General features: G+C 39.4%; 1 protein-coding gene across 1 annotated transcript; it reads left to right on the plus strand.

Moving 5' to 3' along the window:
- Positions 1-4,534: 4,534 nt before the first annotated feature.
- Positions 4,535-27,459, plus strand: sim1a (SIM bHLH transcription factor 1a). Its single transcript, XM_029451683.1, has 12 exons — positions 4,535-4,684; positions 4,867-5,329; positions 10,257-10,336; positions 11,761-11,850; positions 11,934-12,042; positions 12,132-12,217; positions 14,580-14,779; positions 15,018-15,124; positions 15,517-15,664; positions 20,679-20,838; positions 23,047-23,458; positions 24,881-27,459. The coding sequence occupies exons 2-12, from the start codon at positions 5,155-5,157 to the stop codon at positions 25,594-25,596; spliced, it is 2,283 nt and encodes a 760-aa protein (XP_029307543.1). The 5' UTR covers positions 4,535-4,684; positions 4,867-5,154; the 3' UTR covers positions 25,597-27,459.
- The last annotated feature ends 410 nt before the right edge of the window (positions 27,460-27,869 follow it).

Raw genomic sequence — 27,869 nt, forward strand, 5'->3', positions numbered from 1 at the left:
CTCAGATATGACATATATATATATATATATATATATATATATATATATATTAGTCATATATATATATATGACTAATATATATATATATATATATATATATATATATATATATATGTATATATATGTGTATATATATGTATGTATATGTATATGTATATATATAACTATATACATATATATATATATATATATATATATGTGTATATATGACTATATATATATATGTATATATGACTATATATATATATGTATATATGACTATATATATATATGTATATATGACTATATATATATGTATATATGACTATATATATATATATATATATATATTAGTCATATATATATATAGTCATATACATATATATATAGTCATATATACATATATATATATAGTCATATATACATATATATATAGTCATATATACATATATATATAGTCATATATACATATATATATAGTCATATATACATATATATATATATATATGACTAATATATATACATATATATATATAGTCATATATACATATATATATATATATGACTAATATTTATATATATATAGTCATATATATATATATATATATATATATATATATATATGACTAATATATATACATATATATATAGTCATATATGACTATATATATATATATAAATATTAGTCATATATATATATATGTATATATGACTATATATATATGTATATATATTAGTCATATATATATATATATATATATATATATATATATATGTATATATGACTATATATATATGTATATATGACTATATATATATGTATATATGACTATATATGTATATGTATATATGACTATATATATATGTATATATGACTATATATATATGTATATATGACTATATATATGTATATGTATATATGACTATATATATGTATATATGACTATATATATATATATTAGTCATATATATATATATATATATATATATAGTATATATATAGTCATATATATATATATATATAGTCATATATATATATAGTCATATATATATATATATATATTAGTCATATATATATATATATATATATATATACATATATATATATATACATATATACATATATATATATATATATATATATATATATAAGAAATAACCGTATTGACATAAAAATAGAATCTAAATCTAGAATCCCAAAGTGCTGATGATCCAACTGGAGCCAGCAATGAATAATTTTTAGCTTGTATTGACTATCTTTACATTTGATTTGACTTTGTACACCACATGTAGATTACAAGACACTGAGGCTGTGTTTAAACTGGACTCCATTTCTGAACTGTATCACATTTGTGTTGCCTGTTTACATCTACTTCAAAAAGGTGGTGGGCTCTAATCCAATCCTTGTGTCGGCACTCACAATAACCAGTGTGCTTACTGCACATTAATAAACTCAATCACTGTCCTCAGCAGCAGGCAGGACACAGAGGTCGAGGCCCTGCAACACTTCTGGGAGATGTGGAGGTTTATGGACCTGATGAGTTGTTGTTCTATCATCACACACATTGTTCACATGTTGGATTTTAAACACAGATCTGGTACTTTTCTATTTGACCAAATGTGTTGAATTTGACAGATTGAAGCCAAACTATGACATGATAATGATAAGTGATTTTGTATGTTCCACCACAGATATGTGGCAGTGTGGAGAAAGCTATGAAACATCATGTAATGTTGGGAGATAACATTTACAAAAATCATAATAGAAAAGTTAAAGAAGTTATTATATTGTTCAATTTAATATTTCGTTTTTTTAATTCCCAGAAAGTGTTTTATGGGTGGTGAGTGAAAGAGTGCTGTGGGTTGAGTTGCACTGAGGAAGAATTTTAATTTATGATGTCAGTATTTCTGAAATCCTGGTTATGCCCTTAAGTAGCAGGAATGCAATCCCTATCAGATGAGTTTCCTGGTGTGAATGTTTCCCAAGCAGATCTCAACATCCAATAATTAAATCTGAAACTGAAATCCACATGATAAGTGCTTTCTCCCCCAGCTTACTTACATGTTGTTAAACAGACTCTTTCTGACCTTTGCTACTTGACTACAAAATACAATCACCATTTTTACTCAGTGTGCAATAAAGTTTTTCCATGCAGGAATACTACTAATAATACTTTGATATTTGATTAAAAACAAATCCATCCAGGAATATGTAACATATAAGCATAAAAGTGAAATAATGAAATTGAATTTGCAGCATGTCTTTGAGCTGGAGCTTCAGAGTCCTGATAGACCACCTGATGTCAGACGATGTGTTTTAGTGTTGCATATTTCCAAATACATGTTCAATTTAATTTACCAACAGGGCGGAGCAGGCAGCTGTCCTGAAACAATAACTTTGTGGCAATTTCAATAATTGCAAATGTTGTTGTAAATATGCTCCACTGAAACACATTAAATATGTGCCCATAGCCAGGCCTGCTATATGTTCTGTATATGTAACCCTAACCCTAACCTAAGGCCCTGTGTCAAAATCTAGTTTGATCTAGTTTTAAGACTTTAATTTATTTGTTTTATATTGTGCTTACATTCTCAAACAAACGAGTTTAATTTAATAATCCATTTATAATTAGTCTGCCGATTATTTTCGCAATTAATCCATATCGGTCTATAATAATTTAGAAAACGGTAAAAGAAAAATGCCCATCGCAATATCCTACAAATGACGTCACTAAATGTGTTCTGTCCAATCCACAAATGTTTAATTTACTTTAATGTAAGATCAAGAAAAGCCTAACAGGTTACAACCTGGAACAACAGCAGTGTAACAATGTAAAACAATAATAATAATAATAATAATAATAATAATAATAATAATAATAATAATAATATGTTCAAGAAAATCCAAAAACACAAGTACAGCTACAACTCTCTGGGTATTTTAATTCAAAAAAGATTTAAACCCAATAGGCTACAGAGTCACTTTTTCATCTCATTAACATATTAAGATATATATAGTTTGTAGTCCTGTTGATACGTGTTAGTATGTGTAGGCTGTAAGCCTCTAATAATAAAGGAACAGAAGTGAAGCCTTGGTCTCTAATAAAGGCTGTCAGGGCTAAAACTGCACAAAGACTTCATCTTAAGGAGTATTCTCCATCGTCATATTTTCCACAGTCGCAGACTAATTACCAGTACATTTGGAGTTGAAGCGAAGGTTAAACCAGCGTCAACCATTCCGTGCGCCTGCAGCACCCCGGATGATTTTCTCACCGCAGGCTGGATCCCATTACCGGCCGGCCGACACAAGCAGAGAGGTGTGCCCGCTCCACCATCACCATCCTGCCCTCACGCCGCACACATGCACGGCAGCACAGAATAAAGCTTTCCAACAGCAGGACAGTTCTGAAGACACTGGGCATTATAATGCATTCATAATTCCATATGATCAAATGTATTAAATAGCCTACAGTTAGCCCACTGTATACAAAGCATTGGTAAACATGAAGACAAACACGTGTGGAGACAGGTGATGAGGTGAGACTGAAGCAGACAGTAGCTGTCGGTCTGTACTGCTGTAGGCCACAGTCACAAGTAAGAATTATGTGCTTTTTTATTTGGTCACAAGACATGATGGGCTATTATATGTATTAGTAATATGCTGTATATGTTTAAGACATGTTGAAAATGAACCTTTGTTTACTCCTGGGTGCAGAAGTCCAACCTGGTGGGAGAATCAACCGATCACGTGAACAACTTACACAAACATTTGACTTTTAAATACCAAGTTTGAAAATAATTTCCACTTTCATTTTAGATGTAGGCTATAGGTCCTGTGTGTAATATAGACCACAAGTACACATATGCTACTAAATAAAACATCAGCAGCAGCACTGCCGAACTGCACATGTTGGAATATGTTCGGGATCTTCTGTTCTCTGCAAGTTAAAGAGGCCTCTGCTTCCACAGGGATAACATTTCAGTCGTAATGTAGCCTTTGCTTAACTACACAAAACAATGTGTCAGTTCGTTACAGCAAAGATCCACACAATATAGATCATGATCTAACTTTCTCATGGAAATCGTTTGAATCTGCTGTTAAAATCAACATATTTGAACCACATATTAAAACACAACGCTTCCCACTGCTAACAAGTGTAAACCCATAGATTTGACAAATTGTGAAAATTGAAAGTAGAGTATAAACTAAATTAAGTAGGCCAACATGAAGGCTGTGCCGAATGAAAGAGAATCCCCACATATTGTAAATGGCTTCAAAACAATATTTACTAAATGTGTATTTTTGTTGATAGCCTGTCATAAATATTTTAAACTGACATTTTTTAAAGGAGATCTGCTTACAGTTCTCTCCCCGAAGAGAGTGAGCGGACTCTGGGGATTTTTCGATCCACTTTGTGCCAGAGGTGAACATTTCCACCAGCCAATCCCCGATCCTCGTGAAGCGCGTCACTATAAAAAGTAGCCAATAGAAACGTGAGTACGGTATCCAATCGTCCAATGGGAGCAGAGTTGCCTGCAGTGGGCGGGTGTTCAAGCCTGCAGCACTGAGGAGGCTCTGGATGTGCTGCTATCCATAAAGTCACAGAGGATGGAAGATATGCGAATGCTGGGCTTTATGGAGATTCTGCCTGGAGACTTTGAAGCCCAACAGGCGTCGGTTTAGCAAACTGTCGGCTATCTGTCGGTAAGCAAACAAGCAGTTATGGATCTGTAGTTAAATGTGACTTTAAAAGTAGGCTCCAGTTACTAGCTTTCTGTAGAAATATTTAAAAAGTGTTCTTGTTAGTTTTGCGTTGTAGAGACTCAATGTGTTGTTTTATAGACGGACACAAATAAAGTTTCTGTCACACTTGTCTCACCCTACAGGCCTCATGTCCCCAGCGGTTCCACAGTCCCTTTGAACATCAGGTAGGATGGATCCCAGTGAGCGCTGAGTCCTCCAATGGGCTGACCACAGCGCCGCTGTAATCCTCAGAAATCCAGGAATTAGCCGCGTCCTGCTCGTCACCAAACACCGGAACACCTGGAAATATGGGGATGTGTTCACGCGCCAGCAGCTGTGGATTTTAGGCCGAGTACAGTGAGAAATCTAGTTGGATGTGTGGAGACAGCGGGATGAGAGTGGAAGAGAGTCTGTGAAGCAGAGACGACAACATGAAGGAGAAATCTAAAAATGCTGCCCGGACCCGAAGGGAAAAGGAAAATAGTGAATTTTATGAACTGGCCAAACTATTGCCGCTTCCGTCCGCTATCACCTCCCAGCTGGATAAAGCCTCAATCATCCGACTGACAACAAGCTACCTGAAAATGAGAATAGTCTTTCCTGAAGGTAAGAGCTGCGATAATATAGTGAGAATGAAATAATATACAAAACAATTATGCCTACATTAGAATAGCCTATCATTTATATGTAGCCATTAGGCCTATACTAATATAATAATATAATCAACTAAATAATAATTATAATCGTTATACAATTATATTTTATATAGATAAAATGATATATAACAACATAATCTCATACGGTATTCATCTTCATATTACTATAATTACGGTTATTGTTTTTATTGTTACTATTCTTATGAAACATTTTAGTAGTAGTACGAATATTAGGTCTAGTAAATTATTTTGGTGCTGTGGCATATGAGTGTTTTTATTATTATTTTGTATTTGTTTATATTAAATGAATTAACTTATTCGTTTTGGTCTTTATCTTTTGTTAATGTAATTTTCTAGGTAGTTATTTGTAACGTAACACCTTTTTTCACAATTGTGCAGGAATGGAAAATCAGTTTCTCCTCGTTTCAATAATATATCAAATACAATTTCTGACCAACATATTTAGCACAAAAAAAAATTCGTTGTACAAATTCTCTATACATAAAGGATTGTGTTTTGTTCGTTTGGGTGTTACTCTCAAGGAAATAAATCTCTTGGTTAAAAATAGAGGGAAAATAGTGCGCACATTTTTAATAATGTAGGCTATTTTACAGCTTCAGTACATTACTTTGATCAACTGTCCTCATCACTACTACTATTACTATTAAAATATCTTTCAGTTTCAGTTATTATCTGTCGCGGTGACATTAGATCAGAATAAAGTCTGCTGCTGTGATTACCTCTGCAGTGTATCCTCCCTGTAATATAAGTAAATGAGTGTATGGAGTCAGCAGCAGAGTCTCATGTGTCCCTCAGTCCGTCTGTCCGTGTCCCCAGCGGCAGGGATGTGGTTTCTCTCCGGGGCTCCTGGCGGCCCCTGCCAGCAGATTAGCTGTGATGAGGCTCCATCCTGCGTGACTGCTGCAGAGCCACGGATATTAGTATGATGTGCACGTGTGATCCCTCAACATATGGAGCTCCTTGTAACAGTAAAGCAGGCTGTGGTGGAGGGAAGGTGCAGTGACAGAGAAAACACAAAGGAAACATGGACACTAAGTGTGTGACTTCACACTCAAGCAGCTGAGAACAGTGATCACATCTGCAGGACAATTGCACTTTATTGACTATTACTATTCTCTACATAATCACAAACCAGAAGAAAGAGGCATGATAAATGAGTGTATGCACACTGCATGGGCTTCGAGATATAAAGTAACAGTCCAGGTTGTAACCCAGTGTAGGTTACGCTGTCACTAAATTGCTGTCCATTTCAGTGAAACTATACTAAAAAGAATTAAGTGAAAAATCAGCTAAGCGGTAATAAAACTGTTGTATGCATATGACATTTAGTGCATATGCTATTGTGCACAAAGAACTGGAGGCAGCCACCTCCAGGATGTTTTAATTATGTTCTAATCCAATCATCTTGAACACGTTATTAGAACCTTATTATTTTTTTAATCGCCGGATCACATAACAGTGAGAGTGAAAATGAGAGACAAATACTGCAGGGTATTATAAATATAGGATTCCAGAACACTGCAACATGAGCTGTAAATATGTAGTGCAGAATGTGGATGAATGGGGATGAAGGCACAGACAGTACCACGTACACAGTCTGTTCTCAGGAGCAGCAGTTGTACATTCTGCATTGCTTGCATGACTGAAAGGTGTGTGACTGTCATGCTGTGCTGTTTCACAGGTGTGGCAACATAAGCATGCTGGAGAAGCTCTCTGAATAATTGAAGGAACAATCGCTTCACTCCTCTGTCTTTTACAGGCCGTGCTGTGTTTCCCCCATTACATCCCCTCCGCTGTTTTAAAGGCCGGACCTCTTCACTCTCACCTTTTTACTCCAAGAACCCCCACGTGCACTCCACTGCGAGACACATGTGATGACTTAGTCGTGAAGACGCCCGTCTGAGAGGGCTGTAGTGGTTTTGAATTAGTGACGAGAAGAAAAGCTAAAAGTCTTAATTTGGAGTGTAAAGGACGTTTTTCTTCTTCTGCGAGTTGGGGGGCTCATTTATGAATGGTCACCAGGATGAGTTTGGGCCTCAGCCATGTTGTGCACCGTGTGTTAAATTACACGACACCCAACATATATTGAGCCTCGAAAGAGATGTACTGAAAGTGGGAGGCTGAAATCACTTTTCATCAGATTAATATGTATAGACTATTTGTAAAGTCCATTCACATCTTCTTTACTGTGACAAACATCACAATCACAAAGTAAGAACAACATAAAAGCAATGTTATGAGGATAAACATAACAATTTCTAATGAATAAAATACATTTTTATTCATAAATCCGAACTCCAGGTTCCTCAGCAGATGGACCTGTGTGTGCGTGTGTGTGTGTGTGTGTGTGTGTGTGTGTGTGTGTGTGTGTGTGTGTGTGTGTGTGTGTGTGTGTGTGTGTGTGTGTGTGTGTGTGGCGGGTTATTCTTGTTATATGCAACGCAGTTGTAAATTAGATATCGAAAGGGCTCAACTGAACTACTTAATCCTTCACGCGGAGCTTTATTGCTCAGTTGATTCTCAACACTTTCAACCCGTCACTGTGACTGTAAAGACTTCTTTACAATAAATATAATATAATATCATGCACTGATGCTCACGTGCCCTCAGCAACATGTTCGTATTATTATTATTATTATTATTATTAATATTGCTGTTTAATTATGCATTATAATGTGTTAATGGCGCACACAGCGATCGTGGAGGTTAGTTTACGGATTAAAATCCTGTTGCGCTGCTATTACAACCTGCAGACCTGACCCGACCTTGAGTGTTGAATTGTACAATGTTTAACACCAAATTATTTTAAATATTAAATCATTTACATTTTTAAATAATATTTTTAAATAAATATTTTTCTTCCACGTGGATTTCTTGCGGTATACATTAAGTATTATTTAATATATAAAAAACATTCCCAGTGGTCCCAGCTTGGGGTCAGGGTCCTAAATTAATTGTGAGGGCTCATAAAAAGGAGGAACACAAATTTCACAAAATTATGTTGTTTTTTTAAAACTTATTTGTGTTATTGTTTTGTTGCCTTATTTCCTTCTTGTGAAACACTGAAAGGTTCCAGGCCTCTATCCTACATATTAACTAACTGCTTATTACTCACGGCTGTACGATGGCCGGAATGCACGAGGCCACTTTTTTATGAGTTAACAAGAAAAGAAGAAGGCCGGGAACTACCACTCTAATAATGTAAAATAATAATAAATGCGGAAGTCAAATTGGAATAATGAAAATAAAAAATAATTAGTGCATGACATCTTGTGTTTTTATATGGTAACGCAGTAAGTTGGACGGAAATAAAACAGTAAGTGGAAGGCTGCTCACTTTAGGAGCTTCCAATAACTTTGTGTCTTCAAACAAACGTCACAATAAAAGTCCTGCACTTAGTGTATTAGCAGATCATGCGCTCTCTGTTCAGTGTCGGCTCGCAGGTGAGCCGATCCTGCCCTGCAGCAGGTCAAGTGCAGCCTCAGTATCTGCACCTCCTGTAATGAGCCTCTATAATAATCAGCGTCTGTGGACATCATATCACCACATATTGTAAAGCCAATGCCTCACTTCACCTCAATAGTTCTTTATAAACAGCGTGCAACTGTGAAGCACGTGTTCTCCAAATGAACGTTTCTATCCTGAGCGCTGCTCGCTGTTTCTTATGTAGACTAACTGCATCTCCTTTCATTTTCATGTGTATTACCAATATAAAAGCTTCGATAGTCAAGTGATTATTAATCATCATTATATCAATACATCATTTCAGTTTTTTCAGGTGATCAGAAGGGATTGTGAACTTCACTTACAGTCGAAATGAAATCGATTAGCCGGTTTTATCTCGTTCTAACAAGGGCACAGCACTAATAACACACAGTTTAATAATAACAATAATACTATTACATTATATATATTATATTATATATACAATGTAATATATATATATATATATATATTATTAAGGACTAATTGAAGCGTTTATGAGATCAACACCATGATAAAATCCCTATTGTAACGAAGGAACCATTATTACATGATTACATGAGTGTGTTTAAATACTCTGTCTTTATATTTATCTATCATTTTTTGAAGTTGAAGCCAGTCTTTTTTTTGTTCACTTGTGGCTGTTTCGGGGAGTAATGTGATTGTGTGTTTTTATGCAAACATGCAGTCATCAGCTCCCCGTGAAGCGGCGCGCTGTGGTCCTCGCATGCCGCCTGTTTGTTCTGCAGAGCGGGATTTGCATTAGAATGGATGTTTCCTGCACGGACTCCTGTTTGCTCTGTCCGCCATAACCCATTTGACATGTTATTTTAGGACTATCGTGAAGGTTTTATATTCATTGCAAGTCTCTATAGCGGGGAAACAAAGTTCATAATTTCACTCTGTAGCATTTGAAAAAGAAAATATATTCATATTTTCACGCTATAGCATTTGCAATGATAAGATACAGTGTAATTTAAGGTTTGGTGTATTGTATATGCTGCAGACACCGGGTGATGATCAATATATATATGTTATATTATATATATATATAAAATATAATATATATATATTTCAAATTTCAAGTGTTTCTGGAAGTTGTAAACAATATAAATAAATGTATTGATGTTTATTGTTATTTGTTTTTTCATTTGCTGTAATTAAAGTCTCAGCAGTTGCCTGATAATGCCCCTACAATAAAATGTTTGTTGACTTATTATGAATCTATGAAGAACTTCTGTTATTCTTAGCAGTCTAAACTATAGATTTAGACAAGGTTTTCAAACATATTATTTCCATTGTGCTTTCATAGTAAAACACGGCATTTTGTTTCTTGTATTGATATTTTCCTGTGTGTACAATGTGTTTCCCAGGCCTCGGGGAGTCCTGGGGTCATGTGAGTCGCAGCACTCTGGATGGAGTCACCCAGGAACTAGGTTCCCATCTCTTACAGGTACTACAGTGGTCAGGAGTTCTCACACTTTAAAAGCAACTGAAACGTCTTTTCGTAGTTTTTAAATGACACAAGGTCACACAAAAAATGGCCCTTAAAATGTTCATTAAAATGAAGAAGCTTAGCTCTTTAGAAAATTCCACCTAACAAGACATTGATATTTTTATTATTATAACTATTCAGCAATAGGACTGTGTGTGTGTACGTGTGCGTGGTTTAGTGCCGTCTGCCTCCTGCTGTCTTCATTCTCGTGCTTTCACAGTGAAATGAGCTGAACACATTCGTGGTCACGCACAGAGCCTCAGTCTGTCCGGCAGCCCCTCTCAAATCAGCAGCAACACAATGGTGCAGGGCTGCACGGCTGAAGTGTGCAGGGCTGCGGGGCTGCAGGGCAGCGGGGCTGAAGGGTGCAGGGCTGCACGGCTGAAGGGTGCAGGGCTGCGGGGCTGCAGGGCAGCGGGGCTGAAGGGTGCAGGGCTGCACGGCTGAAGGGTGCAAGGGTGCAGGGCTGAAGATGTGCAGGGCTGCGGGGTGCAGGGTTGAGGGGGTGCAGGGTGCGGGGCTGCGGGGTTGTAGAGTGTGGGGCTGCAGGGTGCAGAGCTGCTGGGCTGCGGGGTTGTAGAGCTGCGGGGCTGCAGGGTGCAGAGCTGCGGGGCTGCGGGGTTGCGGGGTTGTATAGTGCGGGGCTGCGGGGTGCAGGGCTGCGGGGTGCAGGGTTGCGGGGTGCAAGGCTGAGGGGCTGAGGGGCTGCAGAGCTGCGGGGCTGCGGGGTTGTATAGTGCGGGGTTGTATAGTGCGGGGCTGCAGGGTGCAGAGCTGCAGGGCTGCAGGGTTGTAGTGCTGCGGGGCTGCAGGGTGCAGGGCTGCGGGGTGCAGAGCTGCGGGGTTGTAGAGTGCGGGGCTGCAGGGTGCGGGGCTGCGGGGTGCAGGGTTGCGGGGTGCAAGGCTGAGGGGCTGCAGAGCTGCGGGGTTGTAGATGCGGGGCTGCAGGGTGCGGGGCTGCAGGGTGCAGGGCTGCAGGGCAGAGTGCAGGGCTGCGGGGCTAAAGGGGAAGACTGCAGGGCTGTGGGGCTGAAGGGGAAGAGTGCAGGGCTGCTTGTGACAGGCTCCACCTAGCAACAACACATTTGTTGGACAGAAAATGTAAAAGTCTTAGTTTGAGCTAGATTGACCGGATGTCACTTTAAAGCTCTCATGGATGTTTTTGTTTATTATTTCATGCCTTTATTAAAATCATTGTGTCATGATGTTGTTACAACAATCTGTCTGCTGCAATAGCAGCTCTGCAGAGTTTTAATGATAGTCACTAGACACTAGTTTAAACATGCTGGCCATGGAAATGGACTTAAGACAATAACATTGATTTTATTGGAAGCCTTTGCTGATTTCTAATTAAAATACGCTGTTTTTCATCTTTCTTTCAGACATTAGATGGCTTTATCTTTGTGGTTGCTCCAGATGGGAAAATAATGTACATATCAGAGACAGCTTCTGTCCACTTGGGCCTGTCGCAGGTTGGTTTGACAAAATGAATGTGATGCCCTCTGATGTTGGCCCTGATGTGTCACCATTCTGAGATGAATGTTCATTTCAACAGGTAGAGTTGACGGGAAACAGCATATATGAATACATCCATCCAGCAGACCATGATGAAATGACGGCCGTCCTTACAGCACACCAGCCTTACCATTCACACTTTGTTCACGGTAATCCACAACCCAGCCATGTTGTGCTATATATGACATGAACTCATCACACAGCATGAATAACGGCATGTTTTTTTAATTGTCTGCAGAATATGAGATGGAACGCTCCTTCTTTCTGAGAATGAAATGTGTCCTTGCTAAGAGAAATGCTGGTCTTACCTGTGGAGGCTACAAGGTAGTGTCTTTTTTTAATGTTTTTAATTCATAATTGATACATTGGAAGATGATAAATATCATGTTCTGATCAATGTCAAGTCGTATCATCAATACAAATAAATCCAACAAATATTCTCAAAAGTTTAACTCAGAAACCTTATAGTAAATTAGTTTATTTGTTTAAGGTTGATCCTACGAATCGAAATGTGGTGATTGTCTTGAATGTTTGCATTATTTTTAAGGACAGCAAGACTAAAAGTCTGAAGCTCTGCTAGTGGCTGCAATGCTTGTGACTATTATAACATTATTCTGCCCAGCAAATTTCAGAGCAATTTCTTATTATATGACGTTGTATCTTGTGTTCAAAGTTCAAATTATGTCCTGAAGGTGGTGCTAGTGGTGTCGAGAATGCAGAGGGATCATCCTCTGGGGGGCATAATTGTGAAAAGTAAATTTCATAGCAACACGCTTGTTGGGATTTGTGATTCATTTCTTTTTGGCTAAATGGTGGCACTAGTTGAAAGGTCAAGGGGTCACTAAAATCATTAGGGGTTATCCTCTGGAGACCATAATATCCATAGTATGTTGCTCTGGATAAAAGTGTTGTATGGACAAGGTTGACAAAGATTATGGACATTATAGGACATAAGAGACGATCCTTGTTCTTCTAGGAAACCTTTGGAGCCTTTGACCCTAACACACGATTTTCATCAGCAGATGGAGTTTGCTCACTTGTCATGGAACTATAGATGTTCAAACTTTCAATGTTTTTGATAATTGTTAGAATTTCTCATCCACGTTAGCTTAAAAGTTGAACTCATTGTCTGCTCATAAACACTGTGTTATACAGCAGACAGCACAGTAACAAGCAAGTAAGTGGTCCTTGAGTTGAGATTGTTTTATCAACTACAGAAGATATATCTTCAGAAGCCATGCTCCATTTTCCAATCCCCCCCCCCCCCATTTTTAAAGAGATGACAAAATACCTACATATTTATCTCGTTCCTAATTCTTCTTTATTGTATATCGACATTGTAACATTTCATACAGATGGTCCGAAGTTAGTAACATGCCTTTATGAATGTATACAAATAGAGAGGGAGAGGAGGAGAAAGGAGCTGTGTAGGTCCCCTGGCAGTCTAAAGCTGCCTTCACATTATAGGAAATGTTCTCTGCGCTCACTGCGAGGTAGGGCAGCTAGTTAGTTTTGTTTCTATGGTGACCTCCTCTGCTTGCCTGTGACACTTCATAGAGATGTTATCTCATTGGTTTCACTTTAAAAGGTCAGCTGCAATCAAGGTCAAAGTTGAAATAATCTTTACTTTGTGCGCATCGCTCAGTGGCAATTTCAAGCGGTTCCGCCTAGTCATTCAGCACCGCTCTCTCCATGAGAAAAACAATGGCACAGCCAGTGCAGAGCAGTTTTACCGCTAATCATGTGAAAGCAGCTTAAGCCTATAGCAGCATAACTAGGGGCTGGTCCAAGGCAAGCCTGAACCAGCCCTAACTATACACTTTAAGAGGAAACTCTTAAGTCTGCTCTCAAATGTGGAAAGGGTGTCTGCCTCTTGAACACAAACTGGGAGCTGGTTCCACAGGAGAGGAGCTTTATAGCTGAAAGCTCTAGTAATATTATGTAGATGAAAGAAGGCAGTCCTTGAAATTAGTTTTATGTGGGAGTTAAAGGACATATTCTGATCAAATATAAAGCAGAGATTCCTTACGTTGGTGCTGGAGGCCAAGTTAATGCCATCCAGTCTAACTATCTTGAGATAATGCGTTTTGGAGGCATTTGGGGCAAAGTACAATAACTTCAGTTTTGTCTTTGTTTAACATCAGAATAGTGCGGGTTTTATTTTCTTAAGGCATGGTTGAATTAAAGAAAGCTGATTGGTTTTATCTGGCTCAATCGATAGACATAATGGGTTATCATCTGCATAACAATGAAAGTTTATGAAGTGATTCCTAATAATATTGCCTAAAGAAAGCATACTGTATATAAGGTAAATAGAATAGGTCCAATAACAGAAACTTGCGGGACTCCATGACTAACTTTGGTTTGCATGGAGGATTCATCGTTAACACAAAGTTGGAATGGGATCTAGAAGAACAAGAATTTGTCTACTTAAAAAAAAAGGGAGAAAAAAAGGAACAGAGGAAGAAAACAACAGAAGCACACTTTATTTGGTCAATATTTTATTGTGGTAATGTTTTTAATTAATATTTCCCCATACTGGCCTGGGTGACATAATCAACAAGAAGTCACAAATATCAAGCATATTTAATAATGGCCGAGTGACCATGAATAGGGCTAAAAGGCAGCTGGAATGTATGGGTTGATATTTATCCTTTCTGTGTCCATCTGTGAACTCTTGGCCCAGGTGATCCACTGTAGTGGCTACCTGAAGATCCGTCAGTACAGCCTGGATATGTCTCCGTTTGACGGCTGCTATCAGAACGTGGGGCTGGTGGCTGTCGGTCACTCACTGCCACCCAGCGCTGTCACTGAGATCAAACTGCACAGCAACATGTTCATGTTCAGAGCCAGCCTGGACATGAAGCTCATCTTCCTTGACTCACGGTAAGTTTTGTGTGACACTGTTCTGTGTCCGCTGCACTAAGTGGTTACAGTGTTTGTACGCATACAGTGTGTAACTGTGGGTGTGACTTCTTCCGCATATTTGTATGTTACATATTTTGGGTGTGCGGCTTGTATGTGAGCGTGTGTACGTATAAATGTGGGAATGCTTAATGAACCCTGTGAATTTGTGTGTGTGTGTGTGTGTGTGTGTGTGGGTGTGTGTGTGTGTGTTGCTCAGGGTTGCAGAGCTGACAGGCTACGAGCCTCAGGATCTAATAGAGAAGACTCTCTATCATCATGTCCACAGCTGTGACTCCTTCCACCTGAGATGTGCTCATCACTTGTGTGAGTTAGGTTTGTTTTACCTTAATACAAAACCTCTCTCTACACACACGCACACACACGCGCACACGGATACACACACACACACACACACACACACACACACACACATACACACATACACACACACACACACACACATTGTTACATCGTGTTGTCGTGTCATCTGATGTAATACGTCATGTGATGGCAGGCCAGGTCATGTCATGGTGTTACGTTTATAGCTATTCACAATACCATAACATAAAATACAATACACTTAGCGCATTGTTCCAATTTAATTTATATTTGATTTTAATCATGTATCACCTTTTGTGTTAATGTAATTTAGTAAACGCTTTTATTTATTTTATAATCATTTGCTGTCATTTCTCTCCCATCTCTTGGTGTTGCAGTGCTGGTGAAAGGTCAGGTCACCACTAAGTATTACCGTTTCTTGGCCAAGCCTGGTGGCTGGGTCTGGGTTCAGAGTTATGCAACCATTGTACACAACAGCCGCTCATCCCGACCTCACTGCATCGTCAGTGTCAACTATGTTCTCACGTGAGTCTCTGTTCCTAAATACTGCCAGATTTACCTTCATGATATCACTGTGCTGATAACTGTGAGCGCCACACAGAGGTCGCTGCAGGTTTACTTGAGACAAACAGTGTTGTTATGTTTGTGTCTTACTGCTGTGGTGTTAGTGTACTTCTCATAGATCACATGTTGTGTGGCCAGCACTGTGACATGTTTTTCATTTGAAGAAATCTTGACTGTCGGTTGCTTCATGAGTGTGAAACACAAGTGGCTGTATCATTCGTTTGATTGTTGACACACAAAGCCACTTAGCATTGTTGCTTTTAGTTATGCTGTGTCGCTAGTGATGTATTCCTGTAGGGCTGGCCCATATAGTAATTAAGTCGAGTGTTTTTGCAAAATGTGTTTTATTTCTACATCGTCAGTTTCTTTCAAATCAAATCAAATCAAATGTATTTGTATAGCCCAATATCACAAATTATACATTTGTCTCAGTGTGCTTTACAGACTGTACAGGTTACACAGGTCTTTCAGTCCATAGCGGAGGGTTAACCTATATATTTTGAATGTACATATCAATGACAGATTTATCTAGTAGTTCATGTGGTTTTATTATTTTTGCTAAGCTATCTTGCACATAAAAAATATGATGTTTGAATCTTGTCTTCCTGGATCTCTGTAAGAAAACAAATCAGCCCCAAGCTTAAAAAACTAAATCAAAATGACAATTTTGTTTTTTACCCTAATGCATCCAATTCTGCTTATCATCAGTAAATCATTATCATCATCATCGTAAATATCAACAGTCGCTCAACACTAGAAAATCATTCATTCAGTCTACTCTTTGGATTTGTTACATAACACTGCCAATACCATCTGCTGCAGGAGTATTCTCCATCACTACCTTTTACACAAGTGCAGCATGATATGTTGTTGTTTTCTAAGCCCAGTGTATCTAAACGGACACACACAGAACTGTGTTTATTTGAGGTTTTTACTTTAAACAAATTGGAAGAATGACTAATACCATGTTCAGGTGAAATCAATTCATGAAAAATAAATCCAACAAAAAGTCGTAAAAAGCCAAACCCTATAGTAAAGGTTAAAAGGTATTGCTGACAGTAACTAACCTGAAAGGATAAGTGTCATGAAGCCTTTCCTAACAAGTACAAGTATTGTGTGTGGAGCTCCGTTGTTACCTCCATCAACTTTAACATGGTATCTGCTTCGGCCGTACAGAAAGCAGCACGTCCGCAGCAGCTCACATGGATATCTATTCCATAAGATAGAAAAACATGTCTGAAACCCCATATTTAATATAATTAAAGATGACTAATGTACCCTGAGTGGTTAGGGTTAGCAACTTGTACACAGATTCCTGAAATGTGAAGTTTGCGTATTCTTTTTTTTTTAATCCAATCTGGAAACAAATGTAAAACACAATTCACTGTAAATTAAATCTCTGTTGCATATTACTTATTGATACAGAACAGTTATTTATACGAAAATTCCTACTTGGAAAGCTGTCGAGGTACATATGGTATATAGCTCACTGTTGCCGGTCAGAGGGTTGGCTCAGGTCTCTGTTCTGTCATTCTCTGCTCTGATAAGATAATGAGTGTTGGTACTAGAGATTTACGCAAACACTTGCTGTGAAGTAATTAACTGGAGGTTAATTGGAAATATGACATGTGTTTGTTGAAGCCTGGTTTGAAGAATGAAGAAAGTTTGTGGAGTCATATTCTGTCTTTTTAGTCTTTGTTGTTGAGTTAGAAACAAAGGGAATGTGGTTAGGATTTATTTTAGGGAAACCAGAACTGCAGTCTTGTATGCCGGGTATCTTAGAATGTCTGAACCTTTAGTTTCTAAGTTTGCTAAGTGTGCTCATGTGTTGGCTGTTACCTGTAACTCTCCGTGGTGGCATCAGTCACCTGGTAGAGTTTATCTTCGACTGGCAGCTCTGCCTGCAGAGTATATAAACTGAGGCAGGCGCCGAAGCAGATCTGACTGGGCCTTTATCCTGCACAAACAGTCCAACAGCACAGTTGTCATTACAAGATGATACTTTTCACTTCCTTCCAATAAAATCAAACTATAATGGTGGCAGAGCATGAGACACACTCTTATTAATAAGTGATGGATAACATTTACTCGCCTATTATCCAATTATTTTATGAACCCTGATGTGCATATTTCACAGATGTACAACTGAGCGTGTGAATGAATAAGGCCCATAAAAGCCTCCATTAAGCAGCACGGCTGGCTGCCTTCAGAGGCGGAGAACAGCTTGACACACATTCCCTTTACCTCCTACATGGAATCCATAACAGCTTTGTGTTTATGGCCTTTTAATTGATAGGCTGTAAACTCGATGAGCGTTTATGGGCTCCAGCTTGCTGTGAGGGGAATGAATCCTTATCTTCCTCCTTGTTCTGCTTTTCTAAATCTTTTTGAGGTACTGCACGGATTGAGACACAGTGATGGTGGAAATAAGGCAGCAAACTTCTTTTTCTTCTTGACTTTTTGTGTATTACCTGGGACACAAGACAGATAGTTGGATGTGTGCAGGAGGCTGCTTTGTGGAGTGTTGTAGTCAGGAGCAGCGTTTGTTAGCCCAGTAGCTTTAGTGTATACATCCATAGATAACACAGCTGATAAGGCCACTTCACCTGCATGTGAACTCCCACTGTGTGTTCGGCTCTGATAACCTCTGCACCCCCTGTCCCGGGTCTGTGGCTTGCCACTGCTACCTCAACCTGACAGTGATTTAGCAATCCCTTGAATGAAGCCATGTATGCAGCAAAAGCACAGAAACCACAGGTTTTACTCACACACAGTTGCTAACAGTTACACTGTCTGTTTAATCAGTGCAGTTTAGTTCTGTTCTGGTTTAGCACAAACTCGTCCCTCTGCTGCAAACACTGAAATATCTACATGTTGGCACATTTAGTGAGTTTATGTATATGTACATGAGGGTTCTACAGGTTGCATTTATTTTAAAAGACATTTAGCGCTCTGGTTCACAACCTGGGAGTTGGGTCTCCTCAAGGGGTCACAGAAAAATCTGAAGAATTGCAAGATGATTAACAGGATGAAAAAGGATAGAATAGATTTGTCACAAAATATATTATACTCTATATATACATATATTTTTGACTTTTCTCTTTTTTCCTGTGGCAGGAATTGACAGGCCTCTAAAAGTTTCTGCTCGCAGGATCACAAGTGCATACTGCTTCATTTTAACGGGTTTTAGGACAAAAAGGTTGGGAAGCAGTGCTTTAGGGTGCGAACATTTATATTGATTCAATCAATAGCAACAACCCACTTACACACATAAGTGTGTGTATGTGTGTGTGTGTGTGTGCTCACCGGGTGTCTGAAATCAATGAATGTATTAACCAATGGTCACTCTTATGTATGCATAATAGGCGAGAGCTGAAATGGTTAGTTGACTGACAGAAAATTCATGAGCAAATATTAATCAATCAATTGACATTTTTCAAGCAGATATGCCAACATTTTCTGATTGCAGCTTCTGCATTGTAAGGATATGCTGCTTTTCTTTGTCCTACATAGTTCATTGAACATGTTTGGGTAATGGACTGATCTTTAGACTAAACAAACTATTTGAGCTCTGGGAAATTGAAAATATATTTTTTACTATTTCTTGTAGAATTCTGGGAGAAACAAAAAGAAAAAAATCTTTAGGTGCAACAGCCTGTATTTGGGGAACAATTAGCATTATATTGTCCTCTTGTTCAATTGTAAATTTAAAAAGCTGCTGAATTACTTTAGTGTCCCTCATTTGGTGTTTTGATGATGACAATGGTCACTCCTAAATCTCCCAGAGGTGTTCAGTGGGGTTAAGATCTGGTGGCTGTGAAGGCCATATGCATACGATTTAAATCATGTTCATACCAGTCAGTGACTCCTGTGAGCTGTGATGCAACATCATTTGTTGTTTCTATACTTATGTATTCCTCTCAAACTGCACAAAAGGAATTTTCCTGATAGCAACAAAATGCTTACATGCTAACACGCTAAAATGCTAACACAGCTACAAACAATTTCTTGGCTGCATCATAGTTAGAGTAGCAGCATTTAATGAATGTGGTATTTTAAGACTCTCTCCAAATGAAACTGATACTAAGTGTGTCTGCTTGTATGTATGAATTTGTGTTTGTGTAGAGAAAGATTGAGACAGAGGGGAGATGAGCGCGGGAGATGGATCACTGTTTGTCTCAAGTAAACCCTGTCCAGGTTTTCTGTTATCAAACTTGATTCATCATCCATGGTGAGATCTGTAGAACACTTTAGCAAGAAATCAATTCCCATTTCCCAGTAGTGAGACATCCAAGCTGTTCCTGTGGGCCTGATTTAGCCAGACATAGCCTTTAATCTCCCAGTGTATTTGATTGGACAGCTTTCCCTCTGTAGAGTGTTTGTTGAAGGCCTTGCTGCAATCTTTCTGGTAAAACAAGCATCCCAACAGCCGTTCCAGCCCTCTTAGCACACCCCCACCCTTCCCAGCAGTCACACACACACACACACACACACACACACACACACACACACACACACACACACACACACACACACACACACACTCACACACTCTCACACACTCACACACACACACACACACACACACACACACACACACACACACACACACACACACTCACACACACACTCACACACTCACACTCTCACACACACACACACACACACACACACACACACACACACACACACACACACACACACACACACACACACAGAAACACAAACACATCTCTCCACATGCTGGCCCTCTCAGCACCATGAGGAGGCTCTAATTGCTCAACAGATGTTAATGGGTTTTTGCACCTAGAGAAAAAAACAAACACGCAGGTACACATGGGCTGTTTGTGTTCTTTAATAAACAGCCTTTCCAGCTGACTGGGATCTCTCCTTGTGTAATTATATACCACATCAATCTGCAAATCAAATGCAAAACATAAACAATATTACTTTGAATTTACGCTTGTGTATTTAGGGAGACGGAGTATAAAGGCCTCCAGCTTTCTCTGGACCAAGCCACGTCCAAGGCCTCCTTCCCCTACAGCAGCACCGCCAGCCTTACGGAGAATTGCAGAACTCCCAAGATCAGAGTATCCCGGCCCAAGACCAAAACAAGACTCTCGCCATACACACAGGTGAGGATTTGATTTCATGTAAATTCTACCACATGATTTGATGTATCAAACTGTTAGCACTTTAGTTAGCATTTCCTGGTGGGAAGTTGGATAATTTAAAAGGAGCATACAGTGGTTCCTGAGGTGAGGTACAAGTCTGGTTTGTTGGCTTCTGCTAAATGATCAGATGTTCTTATTCAGCGACTTAGTGAACTAACTACAGGGACAGTTTCCCTGGAGCAACTCAGGGTTACAATGGTGGCAGCCCTGGTGTTGAACTCACAACCTTCTGGTGTTGTATTTGGAAGCTGTAGCACTAGACCACTAGGCCATCACCCCCACCACAACTTGGGTTTTGTTGTTATAGTTTTGGCCATCCTTTCTGTTGGTTATGATACCTTTGTAGCCACCATAGAAATGGCTGAGATCTTTAAACACTTATGACAGGTGATGTTGCTACGACAAAGTCCTGCAAAGCAAGGAACTCGAGCAGACAGCCAGACAGGTTGTAAACTGGCAACCAGTTTAGCCAGATTATCTAAAGCACTTAATTAATAATAGTAATAGTAATAACTGAAAGAATGAGATCACAGATACAAGAAGCCAACACAAGGTTCCTCCGCAGGGAGGCTGTGGGTTCATCTTTGGGGGGACATCAGAAAGGAGTTCAAAGTAGAAGCGTTGCCTCTTCTGCATTGAGTCAGTTGAGGTAGTCTCCTGGAAGGTTTTCTTTAATCCCTTATAGTTTGGGAATAGCTCAAAATCTGAGAACTGGAGGATGTGGCTGGGACATCTAGAATGTTGATAACAATCCCTCATTTCACAGGAAAACTTTGTGCACACAACTACTACAAGTACAGTAAACCAAAGTAGACCCATAAAGTGATCTGTTAAATGTGGTGGATGTTAGGTAATCATTTTACTTTGCCTTTGTTTTCTCTTCCAAATAAGTTTGGCTAACCTGGGGGTTTGTTTACAACCTTCATGATCGTCTGGCTTCTCATGTTTCTTGATGACGATGACAAAACAATGGTGCTTAGATTTGTAATGAGCTTTTTTGGGGCCCCTGGAGGCTGCAATGTCTTAAAGAGCTGCTAGCTTTTTATATATCTCAGGTTGATAAGTTGTCCTCACAAACATCCAGAAACATAGTCATAGAGCAGTCTTTCTCAAAGAGTGGTCCTGGTGGTCCGTGAGTATTGGTAAAACGTCACATCTGAAATGAATATATTGTAAGTTTAAAGTGTTTCTCAAACTGTTTAAAATTGACTAGTATAAACCTGAGTGTTCATCTACAGATGTAGCGTAGCTACGTAGGTTCGTTTTATGATCTTATGTCATAAATGATCCGCAGGGTCAATTTGAGCCACGGTCACCTGACAAGATGGATCGATGACTGTAGACAGGGTCAGTTAGAAGAAAATTAAATTAAAAAATCTGACGCGACAGTGAAGGTGCATTGTCCTGATGCAGGTGATTCAGCAGCTACAAGTAGTTTTGTGTTTCTGAGTCCCAGCTGAAAGACTGAGAGAAAATATCACAGAGACTACATCAAATCTGGATTTCTTTTGGACTGGAGAAGAAGAGGATCCCAATCCACACTGTGTTTTGTGCTACGAGTCGTTGGCGAACGAGGCTATGAAACCCGCCAAGATCAAGCGACATGTTGAGAGTAAACACAAAGATTACTTTGGGAAACCTTCAGGATCTTTTGAGAGAAAACGTGATGAATTTAAGAAACATATGACGAAGGCGCCCTCACAGTTTGCATTTTGTGTATCTCTCAGGAGCAAACGATGTTGCTGTGGGTAAGTTCTCTGTACGGACATAAACTCAGTAATAAATGTAGTCTACGTTTCATATGATGTGTAAAATCTATCAGCATTCACTGTTTAAATCGCATATGAACGAAATGCTTGTAGAATCCGTAGTTGTATTTGTATTGTTGATTTAATGTGTGAAGGAGCGACATAGAGAAGGTCACATAAAGCTGTCATTAGTCATTTGTAATGTATTGTTGGAGTGGTAAGCAGGTCTATTGTTTTTGGATATTTGGGAGTTAGGTGGTCCGTGAGTGTTTTTTATTGGTGATGTGGTCCTTGGTCTGAAAAAGTTTGAGAAACACTGTCATAGAGCATCTCAAACGTGGCTCCTCGAGGGTGAGCCACCTCATATGATTGCTTTCTATAATATATTTTCTTGTCTCCCTACCCACATTTCTCACTGCAGTATCCTAGTTTCCAGACGGAGCGGTCAGAGTCTGACCAGGACAGTCCATGGGGCAGCAGCCCCCTCACCGACACAGCCTCACCTCAGCTGCTGGAGCACAGTGAAGGCCTGGATGCCTCCTGTGTGTACAGGCAGTTCACTGATCCCCACACCCTCTGCTACAGCTTGTCTGAAGAGCACCATCACCCCAACAGCGATGGCTACACACACCTCCACCCACATGGTCAAGGTCAGAGTTGTGAGCGAGGTCGATGTGAAGCGGGCCGATATTTTCTAGGAGCACCTCCATCAGGCAGGGACCCGTGGTGGGGCACCACCCGGTCCGTCCTACCGTTGAGCAAGAGCTCCTTGGAGAACCACGAGGGACAGCACAGCAGTGTGCCGCACATCACAGCCATCCACAGTTACCATGGTGAGGATTAAGACCAGGGCCACGTCCACTGTAGAGACTGAACTATATGTGCAGTTAAAGTCTTGATCTCCATTATGCCATTACGTACATTTTAAATGTACTTGCATTCATATAGCACATTTCTAGTCTTCCGACTACTCAAAGCACTTTCAAACTACATGTCCACATTTACTTGTTTTAACAAACAAGAAACAAGAAAAATCCCACATTTCTGGTCAGAAGGAGAATCACACTTACGTTTAAACATTATAAAAGACTTGGATAACAACAGGTTTTTGGATATGTACAACAAGTCTGCATGTAAAATTGAATATTAGTGGAATATTCATTTTCTTCAGCCATGTAAACAGCTTAGTAGGAATATTGTCATTTTTGTAATAAGGGCAAAAACATTTTTGTGCAGTTTAACGTAGTCATTGTGAAAAGTCTCCTCAGAACACAGACAGGTGGAATAACTTCTGAAAAATATAAGTATTTAGAGAGGAAAATGATGATCTGGACTCTTGTCTGATGTGGTCACATCTTAAATACAATTAGTTGAAGATGAATATATTCCATAAATGAACCATGATTTAGTAAATATTCAAGAATTATTGAAAAGGGAAAATGGCGATGGGCTTGGCCCCATTCTAACTCATTTTAACCAGTCGTTTTTAGAGCCAAGGATCCCAGCCTGTCTGCTGTAACGATCTAATACAAACTGCCTGAATCTTTGTAGACCTTAACAGCTGTTATAATGTAGGTCTTTGCACCTAGTCCAGTGTTGCCCTTGAACCTTATCAGTTTACATATAGGGCAAATAGGTTTGTTGATGTCATTTATGTTTCCACTCAGTTCTTCAACACATCAAGACTTATACAAGGGTTCTGTTTGTTGATACAGCTCAGTGTTTAATATATGTTAATATGTGAAAGTTTGCCTATGATATGATATGGGTAGAACTAATTTCTAACAGTGAAAGAGCTTACAGAAATTAGTTTTCATTCCTGGTGTTCAGCCAGCAAATTGGAGTTGAATGTTTCCAACACAAAATAAGTTGTGGAGGATTTCAGCAAGAGTAACAGTGGCCATGACCTTATTCATAAATGGTCAGGAAAATCAACAGGTGGAGCACTGCAAATTCATGGGTGTAACAATCTCCTCTTCTTTAAAGTGCTGAAAGAAAGCGCAACAAAGACGGCTGAAAAAGTTTTATCGTGCTGGAATCAAGAGCATCCTTAACTTTGGAATAACTTTGTGGTATGAAAACACCTCAGAACCCCAGAGGATCATAAGCCAGGAGCTACCATCCTATGTTGGTCACTGTATGTGAGGTTGTGTCTTGTTTTGTGTGAGTCAAACCAAACTCCTATCCACTATGTTGAAATGGCAATAAAGTATTGATTTTTGTTTCCTATACACTTTCATTGTGTCCTCCTGCAGGCCGGGGCCACTGGGACGAGGAAAGTGTAGTCAGCTCTCCAGATGGAGGCTCAGCCAGTGACTCAGGGGATCGGTACCAAGCGGACCACTACCGCTGTAGCTCGCAGGAACCCAGCAAGATCGAGACACTGATCCGAGCCACGCAGCAGATGATCAAGGAAGAAGAATGTCGACTTCAGCAGCGCAAGAGCCCTCCAGATGGACCACTGGGGCCTGCCAATGGGCTGCCCAAGGGCCCTGGTCAATGCTTCACTTCCGAGTATACTCAAGGGCCCCTGCCACTACAGACAGTGTGTCGAGGTTTGAGTCAGGTGATCAGCCCTGCGCCTAGTCCCGCACCCTTGTCCAGGCTCAGTAGTCCAGGTTCTGAGCGCCTCCACAAGCCCAAAGACTACCTCCAAACAGACCTATCCCCCCTTTCTTTGCCATTACACCACCCATTAGGTCGGTCGAGTCAGTGCTCGGCTTCCCCCACCTCTGCCGCCGTCCACTACCCCTCCCACACCCACCCACGGCCCTACATGGACAAGCATAAAACCTACTCCCTGACAGGCTACGCTCTGGAGCATCTCTATGACCCGGAGAGCCTCCGAGGCTACTGCACCTCCGCCAGCACAGGCCCCACCCACTATGATGTGACCCCTCACCTCCGCATACCGGCAGAGCAGACCCCCGGACATAAAGGCACCTCTGTCATTATCAGCAATGGCAGCTAACACTCATTTAACACACGCAGAGGGACTGCGGTGACACAGCCTGAGCTGGTTAGCTCTGTTACAACATGAAGCCATCGTCAGTCTGGATCCTGTTAGCCTGTTTTTCCACCATACTGATCACTTTCTTCAAATTGTTGCTTCATTGTAGAGCTACATTGTGCCTGTATTCCCCCCCAATCGTCACTCAAACATCAATTTCTAAACTCTGCAAAAGAACATGTAAGAACAGTACATGTTTCTCTGAATATGTGAATATTCTCAAGATGGAACAACAAGATCACATAATTATAGTAGTGCTTGTGCTTCTGGTAAATAATGCTATTGTACTGCAGCTTTTCATCTAAGACTTTATTTTACATGGATACATTTGTTTGCTTCCTCTGGCCCAAAATGCATGCAAAGATTTTCAAGAAAGTAGGACCCAATCCGAAAGGGACCTTAAGATCGTCGTACCTGATCTGAATACACCAAAGGAAAATTAGACCTGTTCCAAGCGTGACCCAAAAAGACCCAAATAGAGAGAAAACACCAACACTGGTAGCAGCATGAGGGCATGGTCACACGTGCAAAATTGACAATGTCGAAGATTCTTATCTGGTTCACTTTCATTCTATGCGAGCTAAGGGCCTAATAAAATATTTGTTTTCGATGGCAAAACAAATGAGCATTTTGCATTGCATGGTGTTACATTTTGGTGAACTTTGACCTGCAAAGTCGCAACCTCAACCAATAGCAATGTGTCAACAAGTCTTCCAAAATAAACGACAAAATTAATAAAAAATATGGGGGGAGTAAGACATAGTGTAGGTCACAGTTGAGTCCCAAAAACAAACAAAACTGATCAGTATGACAGAAAAAATGGAAAACGGACCACTACCGCTGTAGAAAATGGCTGGACTTCTGCTTTTACAGTGTGTGTAACCTTTTGCACTATAAGAGATTGAGACTTTGTGAAGAGGTCTCCTTGTTTTTCAATGCATTTGGATGAAAAGTAATAACAGGGTTGGGTATGGTGTTTATTGCAGTAATGCACAGGTTGGCCCTGAAATAAAGCGTACATGAATTTAACCTTCACGGACTAATATGCAAAGCCATTCTCTCAATGTTTCTTTTCTCTCAGTGTTGGTATCTTGCAGGAAGGTAATTACATTTAAGAAAAAGGTTTATCCATGATAACTGTCATGGATGTATGAAAATATGATTATACAGTGAGAACCATGGATACTGAATGGACATATTTTAATGGGTAACATAGGACGTCTGCTGCTTTGATATTTGATATAGTATCTGATTGGCAGGAGAATAAAATGACCTGATATACATTTTACAACATTTGTTTTTTAAAACCATAAACTTAAGTATCATCCAAGATATGGGACATATTGTGTTGTTTTGTTTTGTTTTTCTGTGGTAATAATTTCTGAGACTTGACTGTAAGAAGACTGACAGATTATATGCAACCTGTAGGAATGCCAGCTCAGGCAGCTTGATTGCGTTTATCCCTGAAGCAACTGTTATTAATAGTTATGTGGGCAACAGGATTCAAGTTTGATCCTGAATTTTTTTCTTCATGTCCTCAGTCCTTAGATGAACCTATATTTATACAAGTTTTGATTTTTTTTTTCATTTTGCCAAAGCCTGAAATGTGCTCCAACCCCTAAAGTTATTTATGGTGTAAATATGCTCAGAAAAGAAAATCGCACCACATTTAAGCACATGGGCAAAACACTGTATTTATTGAGTAAATGTTTCTTTATGATTTTGAAATATTGCTGCAATCAAATCCAGTCTGCTTCTATATTGAGTGTGTTTTTGACTGAAGCAAATTCTAAAAGAGGACAAAATAAAATCATTTTGCAGAGATGGTTCATGTTTTCTTTACGTCCAATGTTTTTAATAAATCATTCATCATTTAAGCTGCTCATTCACACAAAATCTCATGTTCAGTGAGCAGGAATTCCTTACCAAAAAAACATTCAGTATGCATAACACATGAGGATCGTAAGAGTTCACATATACACGTGTGGTGTTTGGATATCGAACAGACCACATACTCTCAATGAATTCTTATACAGACGTGGTTTTTGGACATTTTTGTGACTTTTGTAATAGACGCAAATTTACCTTGTAAAAAACATTTCACATTTATCACCAAGAAATACACACGTTATTTTTGTAAAGGATAGGTGTATACATTTCCATTACAGCAGTCTGGTTATGATTATATCTGATGAATTTTAGATATCTTTTTTTTTTGCTGTAAGCACACTAAG

The sequence above is a fragment of the Cottoperca gobio genome, chromosome 16 (assembly GCF_900634415.1).
Source record: "Cottoperca gobio chromosome 16, fCotGob3.1, whole genome shotgun sequence".
Taxonomy (NCBI): domain Eukaryota; kingdom Metazoa; phylum Chordata; class Actinopteri; order Perciformes; family Bovichtidae; genus Cottoperca; species Cottoperca gobio.

Bases quoted from the DNA above. Each gene is read 5' to 3' on its own strand.
- sim1a (XM_029451683.1), top strand. From the start codon at position 5,155: ATGAAGGAGAAATCTAAAAATGCTGCCCGGACCCGAAGGGAAAAGGAA. The intron at 5,330-10,256 runs GTAAGAGCTGCG...TGTGTTTCCCAG, and splicing joins GAGAATAGTCTTTCCTGAAG to GCCTCGGGGAGTCCTGGGGT. The intron at 15,125-15,516 runs GTGAGTTAGGTT...TTGGTGTTGCAG, and splicing joins GAGATGTGCTCATCACTTGT to TGCTGGTGAAAGGTCAGGTC.